Below are 13,975 nucleotides of genomic sequence, written 5' to 3'. Positions count from 1 at the left end.
CACAAATGAATGGGCACATCTGTGTTCTAATAAAACTTTATTTGAAAAGAAGACAATTAGCAGCATTTGGGCTAGGGAGCGATCCTTTGATGACTCCAGATCTAGAGGAAGGAGGTCCAGTGTTAAGCCCCAGACTTAGGCACTGCTGAGGCAAGGTGGATCCTCTGTGCTCCCCCTCCTCACCCCTCCCCACTCTTGCTGCCCTCAGCAGGGAACCCTGCTGGGTACTAGACTAGGCCTGATGCCCACTTTATCCCTACAGCCTTCCTGTGCTCCAGTGACTCTACCTACCAGGCATGTGTAGCGACTTGTGAACCCCCTGAAACTTGCCAGGATGGGATGCTGGGTCCGCTGGACCCGGAGCAGTGCCAAGTGCTGGGTGAGGGCTGCGTGTGCTCAGAGGGTACCATCCTGCACCGACGCCACTCTGCACTCTGCATCCCCGAGGACAAGTGTGGTAGGTCCCTGCCTCGCCAGACGGGTCCCCCAAGCCCGGTCTCACACTAGGGCCTCCTTTGCTGCGGGCAGACCGTGGCAGAGGCCGCTTTGCATCCTTCCAGGTCTGCCTTGGGGTGGTTCATGTTTAGATGAGAGGGGTCCTCGCCTGAGACAGTCTGGTCCTTAGTCCCCTGCGCCCCCGCATGCCCCCACCGCAGCCTGCACCGACAGCACAGGGGTGCCGCGTGCCCTGGGGGAGACCTGGAACAGTTCCCTCAGTGGTGCTGCCAGCAGCAGTGCCAGGCCTGGGACACCATCATACCCGTGGACCTGGACTGCCCTGGGCCCCGGCCTGAGAGCTGCCCGCGCTTTGGAGAAGTGATCCTGTTACAGCCCACAGAGGACCCCTGCTGCCTGGGGAGTGTATGCGGTGAGCCTGCCTCTCCACGTCCCTGGCCTTCCACTATAAGCTGGCAACAGGGTCCAGTGTGCCTGTTGTATCTGGAAAATTGCCATGACGGGCTGGAAAATTAAAGCATCTTTTGGGATGTTCATGGTGGGGGAATAAGAACCAGGCTTTGCGGGGGCAAGAATTAGACGCTGGAGTTGGTATGGAGTAGACAGAGGTCTGGGGCCAGCATCCTCTAACGCTCTTCCCCCTGTAGACTCACTCCATAAATCACTATCCCAGGCTGCACCATGGCTGGTTCTTCTGTAATGTGAGGCTGCTGGGCTGCTCTCGGCATCCATCTTGGTGTGCGGATGCTAACACAGGCCCACAGGACACCTAGAGGAGTGTCCATTGCTCTTAAGACTCTGCAGCCATTTAGGGGTGGGGGTGGGGCAGAGTGTGTAAGGAGCCCCAGTGTCCGGGTAGCCAGTGGTACTGGCGGGCAGCGAGGACGCCGGCCTCCAGGTGACAGGTTGTGTGGCCTGCTGCCCAGTGTGTAACCAGACTCTGTGCGAGGGCCTCGCTCCCACCTGCCGCCCTGGCCACAGTCTCATCACCCACTTCCAGGAGGACTCCTGCTGTCCCAGCTACAGCTGCGGTAAGAGGTTGGCACAGGGGGGTGGGTGGGTCTGAGAAGCCGGGGCTGTGCTCCGGGTTCTGGGGCCTGCATGGAGATTGGACGGGGCCTGCTTTCGGAGCTTGCAGTTTTCTCTCCTTTCCTCAGAGTGTGACCCTGGTCTGTGTGAGGCTGAGCAGGTCCCCACCTGTCGCCAGGACCAGGTCCTAATCGCCGGCCGCCTAGGGGACTCCTGCTGTACCTCCTACTTCTGCGGTGGGTGGCTGTGAGAAAGGCTGGGGTATTTGTATGAGAGGGGTAGGGGGAGAAGGATGAAGCCGCTACCCAGAAAACAATGTGGGACAAAGAAAAATGGGTCCTGGGCTATTGCCAGCTCACTGAGCACAAGAAATCAGTGTGTTTTCAGTGCCAGACTGTGGGTCGACATAGAAGAACACATGGGTTCTGATGCCAGGATACCTGGGACTCCAAAATGCTGCTTTGGGCTGGTTAGGTGCCCTGCCCCCTCCGAGAGGAACTTCAATGACCGTGGTGACCCTTTCATTCCCACAGGCTGTGGCGAGTGTCCAGATCCTATCCCCGAGTGTCAGGAAGGAGAGGCACTCACCGTGCATAAGAATACCACGGAGCTCTGCTGCCCTCTGTATCAGTGTTGTGAGTCCCACGTGTGAAAAGCGTGTCTGGGTACACTGCAGGGGTATCAACAGGAGCTGGGAGGTGCCCCGCCTGACCGGCGCTGGGTCCTGCCTGAGCATTTGTAAAGTCTGAGGTGTCTGAGACTAATTTGTCACCTGTCTCTCCTGCTCCCGCCGCATGCATCCCAGTGTGTGAGAGCTTCCGCTGCCCACAGGTACAGTGTGGCGTGGGCACTTCCCTGGTGGAGGTGTGGAGCCCAGACCGCTGCTGCCCCTACAAGTCCTGTGGTACGTTTCAGTCAGGTATGGGTGGGGGAAAGAGCCCCCGCCACCATCAGCTGAGCTGAGATCGCCTCCCCCCCCTCCGAGGCCATGTGCAGGGCTCCCCTCCTCCCGCCTCACTCTGAGCACGCAGCAACCCAACAGCGTCCTCCCCAAGATCACGAATGGTTTCTCAAAGTGTGGTTCTTGCCATGCCTGATTGCACATACAGTCCGTGTACTTGGGTCTTCTCTGAAGGTCAACCGCAACATCAGTGATCAATAGTGAATGGGGGTGAGCTTTACACAAAGCTTTGAAAGCTACTTTAACAAGTTGGGAGACCGTTCTGTTGCTGACTTTGAGATGCCTCTTCCAGGCCTTCACTAGAACATGCGCTATGTGAGGGCGGAATCATACTCAGCTTTGATCCTCACGCTGTCTTTGGAGCACAGAACAAGCCAGCCGTCTAGGGAGCATTTAGATCCCCTTGTTGTATGAGCCGGTGACCCAGAAGGGACTTTGTCAGCTTCTCTGGCCTGTGGCCCTTGGTTCTCAAAGCTAAAGCTGATGTGGCCCTTACATGAGCTCCGGGTGCCTCCACTGTGCACAGGTAGACCTGCCCAGTCAGGGCTGTGCTGGCAGAGCTCAGCTGCTGGGACTTACTGAGGGAAAGGCAAGTGTTTTCTCCTGGAGAGGCCCTGCGGATAGAGGAGAGAGAAAGGGAAATCTCCGGGTGTTCTGTCGGCCTGCTTCACTTCTCTCTACACCCAGTCAGGAGCGTGATGGTCAGGACTGCCCACCTACCTAAGCAGGAGAGCTCCACCCCTGCATGTGGGGATGAGAGGAGGCTGGTACTTCTCTGCCTACCTCCTTAGAGTTGTGACAGCCTCAGGAGGAACTGGTCTGCAGCACAGTGTCTGAACATCCCTGGTGAGGTAGGCTCTGGCCTCTTCTGTTTTCCAGAATGCGACTGTGACACAATCCCTGTGCCCAGATGCCATCTGGTATGGAGACCCCGTCTGTCCTCACCCTTCCTTGTCTGCTCTCTTTCTCTCTCCTCTCTTCCCTTTCCCCTCTCCCGGAGACGCTTCCTTTAGCCTAGTGCTGAGAGCCCTGGATTTCAAGTCAGCACAAATGCCCCAAGCTCTGCCCCCCACTCTGGGCACTGTGTCCTCTCTTTGGAGAGTCAGCTTGGCCGTGCGTCAGAACTGTGCTGAGGAATAAGCACGCTGGTCCTGCAGGTGCTGGTGATGATGGTGGAGCTGGTAGGGAGGACGGTGAGGATGGTGACGATGAGGCAGGTGATGGTGATGGTGGAGTTGGTGGAATGATGATGATGATGGTGATGATGGTGATGATGGTGATGATGGTAGTGTAGATGGTGATCGTGGTGATGATGGTGGTGGTGCTGATGATCATCACAGCGCCAGCTGCTGAGACCTTACCATAGGCCTGAACTTCCCCAGGTCTTTCTAATAAAGTATCTTATTAATCGTTAGGACAGCTTCAAGAGATTGAGTCTGTGATGATCTCAATGATATAAGCAAGGAAGCTGAGATTAAGATCATGAAGCCGGTAAATCACAGAGCCAGGATTAGACTCTCGTGGACCTTTAACCTTCAGGCTGCCTGGCCATTACAGCGTGTGTGTAAAGTGATGGCAGGCTCCTTCTGGATTATGCTCCCCATGTTGTCCCAGTACACATTTCTTTCTTGTTCCCCTTCCCATCCCCTCTTCTTCCCGGAAGCTGGTAAAGAAGCTAGGACATGAGTAAGGTGTAAGCCAGGTGGGGCTCTGAGGACAGGATGCTGGACCGTGAGGAGAGTGACTGAGCTTCTGGGTACTCAGAGACCCCAAGTTCGCCATCCTCTTTTGCCCAGTGCACGCAGGTCCAGTAGCAGGCTGCTTCTGAGGGTGGGGCTGGGCTGTCCACTCCAAATGCTGACTGACTTCCCCTGTCACCCGCAGTGGGAAAAGTCCCAGCTGGATGAGGGGTTCATGCACAGCGTGGAGAACGTGTGTGGCTGTGCCAAGTACGAGTGTGGTGAGTGGGAGGGCAGATACAGGGGGGCGTAGGGTGGTGAACCTCAGGTGGGTCAGCTGGGAGGGGCCAGGGTGGGTGACTGGGCTCCCCAGGACAGTCTCTCCTCCTTCACCCATCCAGTGAAAGCCCCTGTGTGTCTGAGCCGTGAGTTGGGGGTGATGCAGCCAGGCCAGACCGTGGTAGAGCTTTCAGCCGATGGCGTGTGCCATACATCCCGATGCACAGATGTGCTGGACCCTCTCACCAGCTTCTACCAGATCAACACCACTTCTGTCCTTTGCGACATGCACTGCGAGGCGGTAGGGGCCACGTGGGGTGCGTGCAGTCAGGAGGGCTGGGCTGGCATATCCTCAGCAGGCTGCTGCCTGCTCCAGAAATCAAGTCTAGAGAGCAGGCATCAGAGTAGCCTTCAGAGACCCCTGTGGAGAGGAGCCGGGCTTGGGGGCGTGGGCAGCAACAGCAAAGGGACTAAGTTAAAGCCTGGGAAGGTAGAGAGGCCTGGCTTCTACCATAGTCTAAAGAATACTGCCTGAGTGAAATTTGTTAGAATTATGCCCATCTTTCAACGGAGAAAAGTGAGTGGGAGGGAGGTAGAGTTGTTTATCAAAAGCACAGGCAGGACTGAGATTCAAACTGAGGTCTGTCTGGAACCCGAGCTGCTGCTGTTGATGACTTGCAAGGGTGCCTCTGCAGTGGTGGGGTTCCCTCTTCCCCGGGGCTGCCTCTGCAGTGGTGGGGTTCCCTCTTCCCCGGGGCTGCCTCTGCAGTGGTGGGGTTCCCTCTTCCCCGGGATGCCTCTGCAGTGGTGGGGCTTCCCTCTTCCCCAGGGGCTGCCTCTGCAATGGTGGGGGTTCCCTCTTCCCGGGGCTGGGTCTAGGGCTTCAGGCAAACAGGAAAGACCTGTTTACAGGTGGAGGGAGGCTGTGGATCTCCTTTCTGAGCTCCAGCCTTGGGGTCTGCTAGAGACAAGCAGGTACCAGACACACGGGGGATGGATGTAGGCACGAGGCTGAAATTGTCTTCTCTCCCGGGCCTTCAGAACCAGGAGTATGACCACCCACGGGACCTGGCGGCCTGCTGCGGCTCCTGCAGGAACGTGTCCTGCCTCTTCACCTTCCCCAATGGCACCACTTCCCTGTTCTTGGTAAATAGCCCCTGAACCCCCCTGAGAATGGGCCCTGGAAAGCGCCACTGCCGGGTCCTCTCGGGGCCACACTAGGGCGTGGTATGTCTGAGCTTGTATACCTGGGCTGTGCGTGTCCTCAGGTTGTGCTGTCCGTTTGGTCAGAAGTCCTCACTGCCCACCCATGTGCTCTCTAGCCTGGTGCATCCTGGATTGCAGACTGCGCCCGCCATCACTGCGGCAGCACTCCCCTGGGTGCCGTCCTTGTCCGCTCCTCCATCAGCTGCCCTCCGCTCAACGAAACCGAGTGTGCCAAGGTCAGTGTCTCCTCCTCCCCCTGCAGCTGGCTTCATGTCAAGGCACCAGGTTTTACCGGTGGGGGGATCTGGGTCAGAGTCCTGTGTCCTGGGGCCTGTGATGGCATGGCATACCAAATCCACATCTCTCCAGGCACATTTTTCTCAATCACACCCTACAGCTACAAAAATCATGTGACCACACATCAAGGCATGTAATCACATTATCAAGTGTTCCAGGACTCATCCCAGGTTGTCGATCACTCCTACTCCATAGGGACCTCAGTCCACTCAGCACGCCAGTGCACACACCACACACTGACACACTTGCAGATAGGCACACTCTTGCACATATGTGTTCCAGGCTTCTACATGCATGCATCGTTTAGTCCTGTGGTAGGATGGCATGCTTCCAGCCTGGTGTGGAGGGCTATCAGTGTGAACACAGCTGAAAGAAGAGGATCCCTGGAGGACTAGGGGGTTACAGTTGAACTCATAAGGTTCCCACGATTAATAATAAGACATTTAACGACCTCTGCCTCTTTGGGTAGCAGGCACCCAGGGCTGTGGTCCAGTGGGTACAGTGTTTGCTTAGCATGCAGGAAGCCCTGGGTTCAGTCTCTCATGGAGCTCCTGCCATGGGGCTCCATGGGAGGAAGACTACCTTAGCCTCTTTATGTATTATTTAGTTGTTTTTTGAGGCAGGATTTCATTTTGTATTCCTGCTAGCCTGGACCTGACTCTGTAGTTCAGGCTGCCTAGAATTTGTAGCTATCCTCTGGGATTACAGACCAGCTCTGTTTTTGCCTCTCACTGGGAAGCTGGCTCCTGGCCTGGAACATGGCTTTCCCACCCACCCCTCCTCTTCCCCCTCTAGGTCGGCGGCTCTGTGGTACCGTCCTTGGAAGGATGCTGTAGGACGTGTGAGTGAGCATGGAGACCCGGGGTGCAGCGTGCAGGGGGTGGGAGCACAAAGATGCCCACGAGGCTGTGGTACCAGACTGGTATTTATGAGGGCAGCTCTAGGTGGGTAGATGAAGGAATGACCCACCCGCTGAGGGTCACGGCACTGGTACAAATAATCAGGTGGCCAGAGGTCACATGTTCATGAGTTTTGTCCCAGTATAAGGCCTCTGCTTCTTTCAGGAGATAAAAGACCATAGGCAGTCCAGTCAGGAAGTCATTCACTCCCCAGTCATCCTGGCTCCTTCTGTTCCTGGTGAAGACTCTGCTCCCTCATTGATTCTCCTCTGTGGCCATGAGCGCTGGTCTTGGAGGTGCCTCCAGACCCTGGCTGTCAGAGGAGAACCTGTGTCTCACACTTTGCTTCTGGCACCTGGATACTTGGTTGAAACCAGCGTCTCAACCACAGATACTTGGTTTTTTTTTTTTTTTTTTTTTTTTAACTCTTTGCTATTTGGGGGCCTGCCACCCAGCTCCCAAATACACAGAGACTTATTCTTACCTATAAATGCCCGGCTTTAGCTTGGCTTATTTCTAGCCAGCTTTTCTTAACTTAAATTATCTCATCTACCTCTTGCCTCTAGGATTTTACCTTTCTCTATTTCTGTATACCTTTTCTTTACTTCTTATTCCGTGTGTGGCTGTGTGGCTGGCCCAGGCATCCTCCTCTCCTCTTCCCTCAATTCTTGATCCCTCTTTCCAGACTTCTCCTCCTACATATTCTCTCTGCCTGCCAGCCCTGCCTATCCTTTCTCCTGCCTTGCTATTGACCCTTCAGTTCTTTATTAGACCAATCAGGTGTTTTAGACAGGCAAAGTAACACAGCTTTATAGAGTTATAAACAAATGCAATATTAAAGAGTGCAACACATCTTTGCATCATTAAACAAATGTTCCACAGCATAAATGAATGTAACACATCTTTAACTAATATTCTACAACAAATGGACCAATCAGCCTTGTGACCTTTGTTCACATGTCTGCCCTTCTAGGATGCTCAGACCCTGTGTCCAAAGGACCATGGGTTTTCAGCTCCTTTATGTCCCCATTACTTACTACAGGGAAGCTCTGCTCCAGACCCATAACCTCATGCTCCCTGAATGTTCTGTGTTCCCCCATGTGGCCTGAGGCCTATGCCTCTCTCCTCAGTTTCCTAGGAGGCTTGCTTCCCTTGGTCCCCATTAGACTTACCAATCCTCCATGGGTTAGTGTCCACTGCCTCTCAGTTACTTCTCTCAGAAGTACACAGGACAGGAGGCAGGCAGACACATGGCTATCTCCTAGTATCCCTTTTAGGTGGCCCCAAGCTCTGGGGATGATGGAAAGGGAGATTCCTTACCTCTGGTGAAGGCCATTTAGTCCACATGCATGTTGGGTACTGAGCCCTATCTTCAGAGTTTCAGCATCTCCCACTTATATCTGGTATCCTTACATGTCCACGGCCACCATTGCTTTCTCCTACTGGTTACCCAGCCTTCCTCATTCTGGTGCCCACAGGGCTGTGGCCAGGGCAGCCCTCCATTCCCCTGCCTCTCTATGATGAGTCTCAGAAGTTAAGAGAAGGGATTCTATCCAGTTGGTTTCTCATGGGTTCGGTGGGCTTGCAGGACAAGTCCACACCTCTAGCAGGCATCTAATGTGTACCATTGTGTGCCAGCCACTGGCCCAGGAGCTGTGGGCATGACATAAAGAAGGCCTTTGTGGATGTCACTTTCAGGAGGGGGGTGGAAGAACAACGGTACAGGGTGATTACAGGGTGGAGGTTTTGAGTTCTGCAGGGTTCAAGTCATAAAGAATTTGGGGGGGGGGAGATCATCAAAACAGAATCCACAACCACACATCTGTACTGAGGTGTGAAAGAATCTTTGCATTGAGAACAGAACTCGCACTGGGGTGAGAAAGGCCATGTAGATGAGGGACCCAAAACTTACAAGCTTAGGCCCCCATAGCAAAATTACAGATTGTGTAAATTTGGCCAGACAGATTGTGCCTGGGACAGAGTAGGCCAAGGAGGGGCCAAGGAAGGCTGAGGAAGGGAATTGCAGTTTCCAGAAGAGGGGATCTAGGGAGGTCTCCCTGGGGCTTGTGCAAGGTACTGGAGAAAACTGCTCAAGAAGGTGGGGAGAGAGAGGGTCTCGTGGGTGGCTGTCTGTCTTGGAGAGCTGTGATTGGAGCAGAAGAAACTCTCTACTGCCAGTTTCCATGCCTGACCCCTGCTTGAGAGCTGTGGAACCCCATGGGTCTTGCTATGTAGAGCATCCTGGTTGGTTCTGAGGTTTCCATTCATGGCAGAATCTTGCTGCTAGATGTCCTCTCAGAGTAGAAACACTGAAGCTCAGAGAGGGCCGGAGATGTATATCCAGGGTCTCCAAGAGGGGTGACAATAAGTGTTGGGGCTTGGGCATGGGGACAGCCTGCTCTTGTCTCAGATCTTCTTATAGTACAGAGCCCTGAGGTTCTATCCAGCTGTCCCATGTGTCCTCCTCTGTCTTAGTTGCTCAGGCTGCTGCCCTCTGGTGCCACCTCTTTCTGGGGCATTGGGTTAAAAAGGTTTCCCCTTGTTGGAGAGGGACATTAATCTATGGGCACCAGCCTGGAAGAGGAACACTCTTGCATGACATTAACTACCCCAGGCTAGCCCATCCTGATGCCAGTCTGGGGCACAACTGTTTTGCCCACCCTGCCCCTTACTAGGTAAGGAAGATGGGCGCTCCTGCAAGAAGGTGACCATCCGCATGACCATCCGCAAGAACGATTGCAGGAGTAACACCCCTGTACGTAAAGGGATGGGCATCGCAGGGGGCGGAGGGGGACGGAGAGGCAGACCTTCCACGGGCTCCCTTGCTGACACGCTCCTCCCCAGGTGAACCTGGTGTCTTGCGATGGGAGGTGCCCTTCTGCCAGCATCTACAATCACAACATCAACACCTATGCCCGCTTCTGCAAGTGCTGCCGTGAGGTGGGGCTGCAGCGTCGCTCTGTGCAGCTCTTCTGTGCCGCCAATGCCACCTGGGTGCCCTACACAGTACAGGAGCCGACCGACTGTGCCTGCCAGTGGTCCTGAGGCCTGGGTGCCAGGGCTGTCTGGGTCACCCCCGCCACCCCCATGTTCTCCTTTCAGCTGGCCTAGGTGATTAGGAGAGAGAGGTTGAAGGTGGGAGAGAGCTTGCTCGTGCTGTGGGTATGGAATGGTGAACAGCACCCACAAGGAACTAGAATAGCCCCCCTTGTCCATCCTGGCTCCCCCTCTGGGTCCCTCCACATGCGTGTGAGAAAGTGCCGTTTCTCAGGGCTTCTGGAACTCAACGCTACATGGCTTGAGGTCAGGGAGGAGCTGGCAGACCCAGTAGCTGAAGGCCCGTACATTTGTGACTCTGGCCTGGGCTTCTTGGTAGAGGGACTGGGACGTTCCTGATACACTGAAATCAAAGCAGAACCCAGTGCTGGCTTAGGGTTGAGATTTGGTGGCCCTCTTAACACAGTGAAAGGAAACGGGGTTTAAGTAACATCCTGGCCTGTGTCAAGAGGTGTAGGGCTCCCCAAAGCAAAGAGGATGAGCCTGGGGGCTCAGGGCTGCACATGGAGAGCTATGAGGGTATGCTCAGAGGCGGAAGAGTAGGCTAAACTTCTCTAGCCTCAGAGGATGCCCTGGTGTTCTGGAAGTTAGAAGAGCAGGTGCAGGTCTGTGCCTTTGTGTGCCACATGCCCATCCTCAAGCCAGCTTGGCAGATGTGTGAAGGATTATCTCCTTATCAGGTCCCAGGCATCCGTGCTACCCCTCTAAGTAGCTCTAGGTCGCAGGTGGCACTTCCAGCCTGAAGTTCTAGCCTTTTCTCCAAGGGGATGGATGGCAAGTGTGTCTGTGCAAGGGCTTACGTGTGTGTTTGTGGCTCAGCCAACTCCGGTCGCAGTGCTCTCTGGGACTGTGTTGATGGAGTGTCTGTAGGTGAAAATGCAGCCATGTGAGTGTGCGTCCCAGCAGCCCAGTCTCCACACCAAAGTGTCCCCTCCCCCCAAAGCCAGGGCCAGAGCTCCTGTCCACCTGCCACTCTGCAGGTCCCTTCCTCCCTGCGCTGCTTTGTGCTAATGGGCCTCAAAGGTCATGGCCTGATGCTGTTCGGGTCCCAGCATTGCCCCGATGCCCCTATGGGGTAAGGGTGCTGTGTCAGGATGGTCCCCACATCTGCTTTGCCTCTGTAACTCTTCTGTATTTTGTTCGTGTACCAATAAACTACGAGAAGTCTTGCAAGCATCTCTGAGGATGCCAGGCCTGCCTCGGACACAGGGGAGGACCAGCTGTGAGGGCCCCGGGGGGTCTGTTGGACTTTTACAGTTTGCCTGACTGTACCCCAACTCCCACCCAGGCACCTCCCACTGCCTGCTCCTATTCCCAGCCTTGCAGCTCACACTCCCAGCACGGCTGTAGGTCACTCCTGGGAAGACCAACTACTCCAGGCTGATGAGCAAATCACCAACCCTGTCCTGTACCGTGAGGCGTGAGGGTGAGGACTCCATGACTGTGTCCCACACCGTGGAGCCGACAGCAAGGGACGGGGACAGAGGACCACAGCTAGTGGTGTCCAGTTGTCCTCAGAAAACAAGACCAGCAGCACCGATGTGAGCATGCGCAGAATCAGAAAGCTGGTTGAGAAGAAAGTCTTTTGATATGCCATAATGCTTCTAGGCAACTAGTGTAGCTTGGTTGTGGCCCCCCAAAGAGGCACTCAGCATATCCCTGGAACCTGTGAAGAGGTCTTCATCTTACATGACAAGGAGTCTTTCCAGGTGTGATCGAGATGAGACAATTAGACTGGATTACTCAGATGGGTCCTGAGAAAGGGGGCAGGAAGGCCAGAGTCAGGGAGGATACAGTGACCGGAAGATGGAGCAGGGCTCTCTTCAAAGGAGGAGGAAGTGGGGACACCCAGGCTTCTGGGCTGGTGTCTTAGTTACTTCTCTACTGCTGTGATAAAACACCAGTGACTAAGGCAGCATAGAAAAGATGGTGTTCAGTTTGGCTTGTGGATTCAGAGAGTTCGAGTCCACGATGGCAGAGCGAAAGAACGTCCGAGAGCTCACATCTTCATCCACGCCTGCGAGACAGAGAGAACTGGGATTGCAAGAGCCTTTTGAAATCTCAAAGCCCACCCACAATGGCGCAGCTTCTCCAAAGAGGCCACACCTCCCAGTCCTCCCCAGACAGTTCCACCTACTGGAGACTAAGATTCAAACATATGAGCCCACGGGGGCTTGGTCAGTAAAGGACTTGCCACGCAAGCAGGCAGGGTTCAACCCTTGACCCACTTTAGAAAGGCAGGCATGGGGGCTAAAGAGGCAGCTCTGAGATTAAGAGCAGTGCTGCTCTCTAAGATTTGGGCTCAGTTCATGCATGTGCTACACGTACATACACAGGCAGAACACTCATAAGAAAACACTTTTAAAAAGCTAGGTATGATGGGGTATGTTTGTAGTCCCAACACTGAGAAGGTGGACACAGGCAGATTCCTGGGACTCACAGGCCAGCCAGCCCTACCCTAGTCATGTAGACCATGTTCTGATGGGGAACAACACTGGAGATTTACCTCTGACCTATGCACGGGCACGAGCGCACACACATATACACACACACATATACACACACGCGTGCAGTACATTCATACATATACATTACACACATACATATATATATATATATATACATGCAGACACATGCACATATAGAGATACATACACACATGCACACACATACATAACTACATACGCATGCACACACATTCACATACACATATACACATGCAATACACACATACACATATACATATGTGCACATTCCCACATGCACACATACACATATACACACATCCAAACACATCCACACATGAGTGCACACACACATTCACACAAAGTGGCTTTTCCTTAGAGTCTCCAGGAAGAACACAAGCCTTCTGGCCTTACCAGGCTCAAATCAAGGGCAAAGAGGCTTGAGACCCAGAACTGTGAGAGCATACATTTGCATGGCGTTAAGGCCCAAGTCTGTGATTTTTTTTTTTTCGTCATGGCAGCTGCAGTAGGAAAGAGCATCCAAAGGGGAACCCAACAAAGAAAGCCAAGCCAGGGTGCAGGCTGTACCTGAGTTTGAGAACAGATACAGATATAGGGTGCAGGCCCTGAGTTTGAGAACAGATACCAGTGGTGGGTTCCTGTCAATGGGGAACAATTAAATAAGCTGGAACAGCCACACTACAGACTAGCGTGCACCCCTCTAGGGTGCTGACGTGTTGGGCTCTCCAGCATATGTTATATGACAAAAACAAATTATGGGTAGGTCCCCACAGAACCTGCTCCTCCGTTGCCTGCGTGTGGGACACACATTCTCATTGGTGCTGGTCTCATGCCTTTGAAGGGTTTTCACAGCTGAGTATGCCCCTGCCTGGCGATTCTGGCCGAGTAGCTCAATGGCAGCTTTGGTCCTGAAATGGCAGGACCTCAGTGGTCGTCGGTGTGCACAAGAGGCACAGACCAGACTAGACCCAGGACTCTAGGGACATCTGCAACATCTCCCTGCCTAACTCTTCCTCACTCTGCACAGGACATAAAACTAGACGAATCCAGAAGCCACATGTCCCACTGGTAGAGAAACAAGGGCACAATCTAACGCCGTCACTCAGAGGGTCGGTGGCCAAGCAGGGTGGCTGGCCAGCCTGCAAACCCCATGACTTTGTATTAGCAAACACCAGGGGGCTTCGCCCTGCAGCGCCATCCCATTCTCCTTGGTGCAGGCTCAAGTTCCCTGCCCCGATTTTCAGGGCTTAATCCTCTTCCTGTGGAAATCAAGGAGGACATTGTGATGGAATGATTCACGTTCAAGGTCAGGCCGCAGCAAATTGGAGGCGACATGCTGATTTTAATGCCCTCACCGACAGGGGAGCCAATCCTGTGCACAGATCACTTAACCCTTTCCTCACCATGCCTGTCACTCCTGTCAGCTCCAAGTCGAGGTCCCAAGGTTTTTGCACCCCCTCTGTGGTCTGTCTTTTGCATTTCCCCAAGGTGCTGAGGGTTCGGTGGTTTGTGGAAGACAGATGACGGAGTCAGGAATGGTTTCGAGTTGAAATAAAATGTATAACGTTACCAGCCCATTGTGTCCATGAGAAGCTCTCCCTACAGATATTTTGCACCCTAAGCCTT

The 13,975-nt window shown here is 54.0% G+C and overlaps 1 protein-coding gene across 1 annotated transcript in view; it reads left to right on the top strand.

Moving 5' to 3' along the window:
* Positions 1–10,985, top strand: part of Otog (otogelin) — a 69,324-nt gene extending 58,339 nt beyond the window's left edge. The window contains 15 exon segments of the mRNA XM_028880146.2: positions 263–457; positions 657–716; positions 719–868; positions 1,383–1,487; positions 1,614–1,721; positions 2,019–2,120; positions 2,291–2,389; positions 3,326–3,366; positions 4,331–4,406; positions 4,527–4,705; positions 5,446–5,550; positions 5,727–5,846; positions 6,703–6,748; positions 9,482–9,561; positions 9,651–10,985. Of these exon segments, the coding sequence (XP_028735979.1) occupies positions 263–457; positions 657–716; positions 719–868; positions 1,383–1,487; positions 1,614–1,721; positions 2,019–2,120; positions 2,291–2,389; positions 3,326–3,366; positions 4,331–4,406; positions 4,527–4,705; positions 5,446–5,550; positions 5,727–5,846; positions 6,703–6,748; positions 9,482–9,561; positions 9,651–9,851 (1,667 nt within the window). The 3' untranslated portion in view covers positions 9,852–10,985.
* The last annotated feature ends 2,990 nt before the right edge of the window (positions 10,986–13,975 follow it).

Source organism: Peromyscus leucopus, chromosome 1 (assembly GCF_004664715.2).
Source record: "Peromyscus leucopus breed LL Stock chromosome 1, UCI_PerLeu_2.1, whole genome shotgun sequence".
NCBI classification, from domain to species: Eukaryota; Metazoa; Chordata; class Mammalia; order Rodentia; family Cricetidae; genus Peromyscus; species Peromyscus leucopus.
This window is presented reverse-complemented; position numbering and strand designations above follow the sequence as displayed.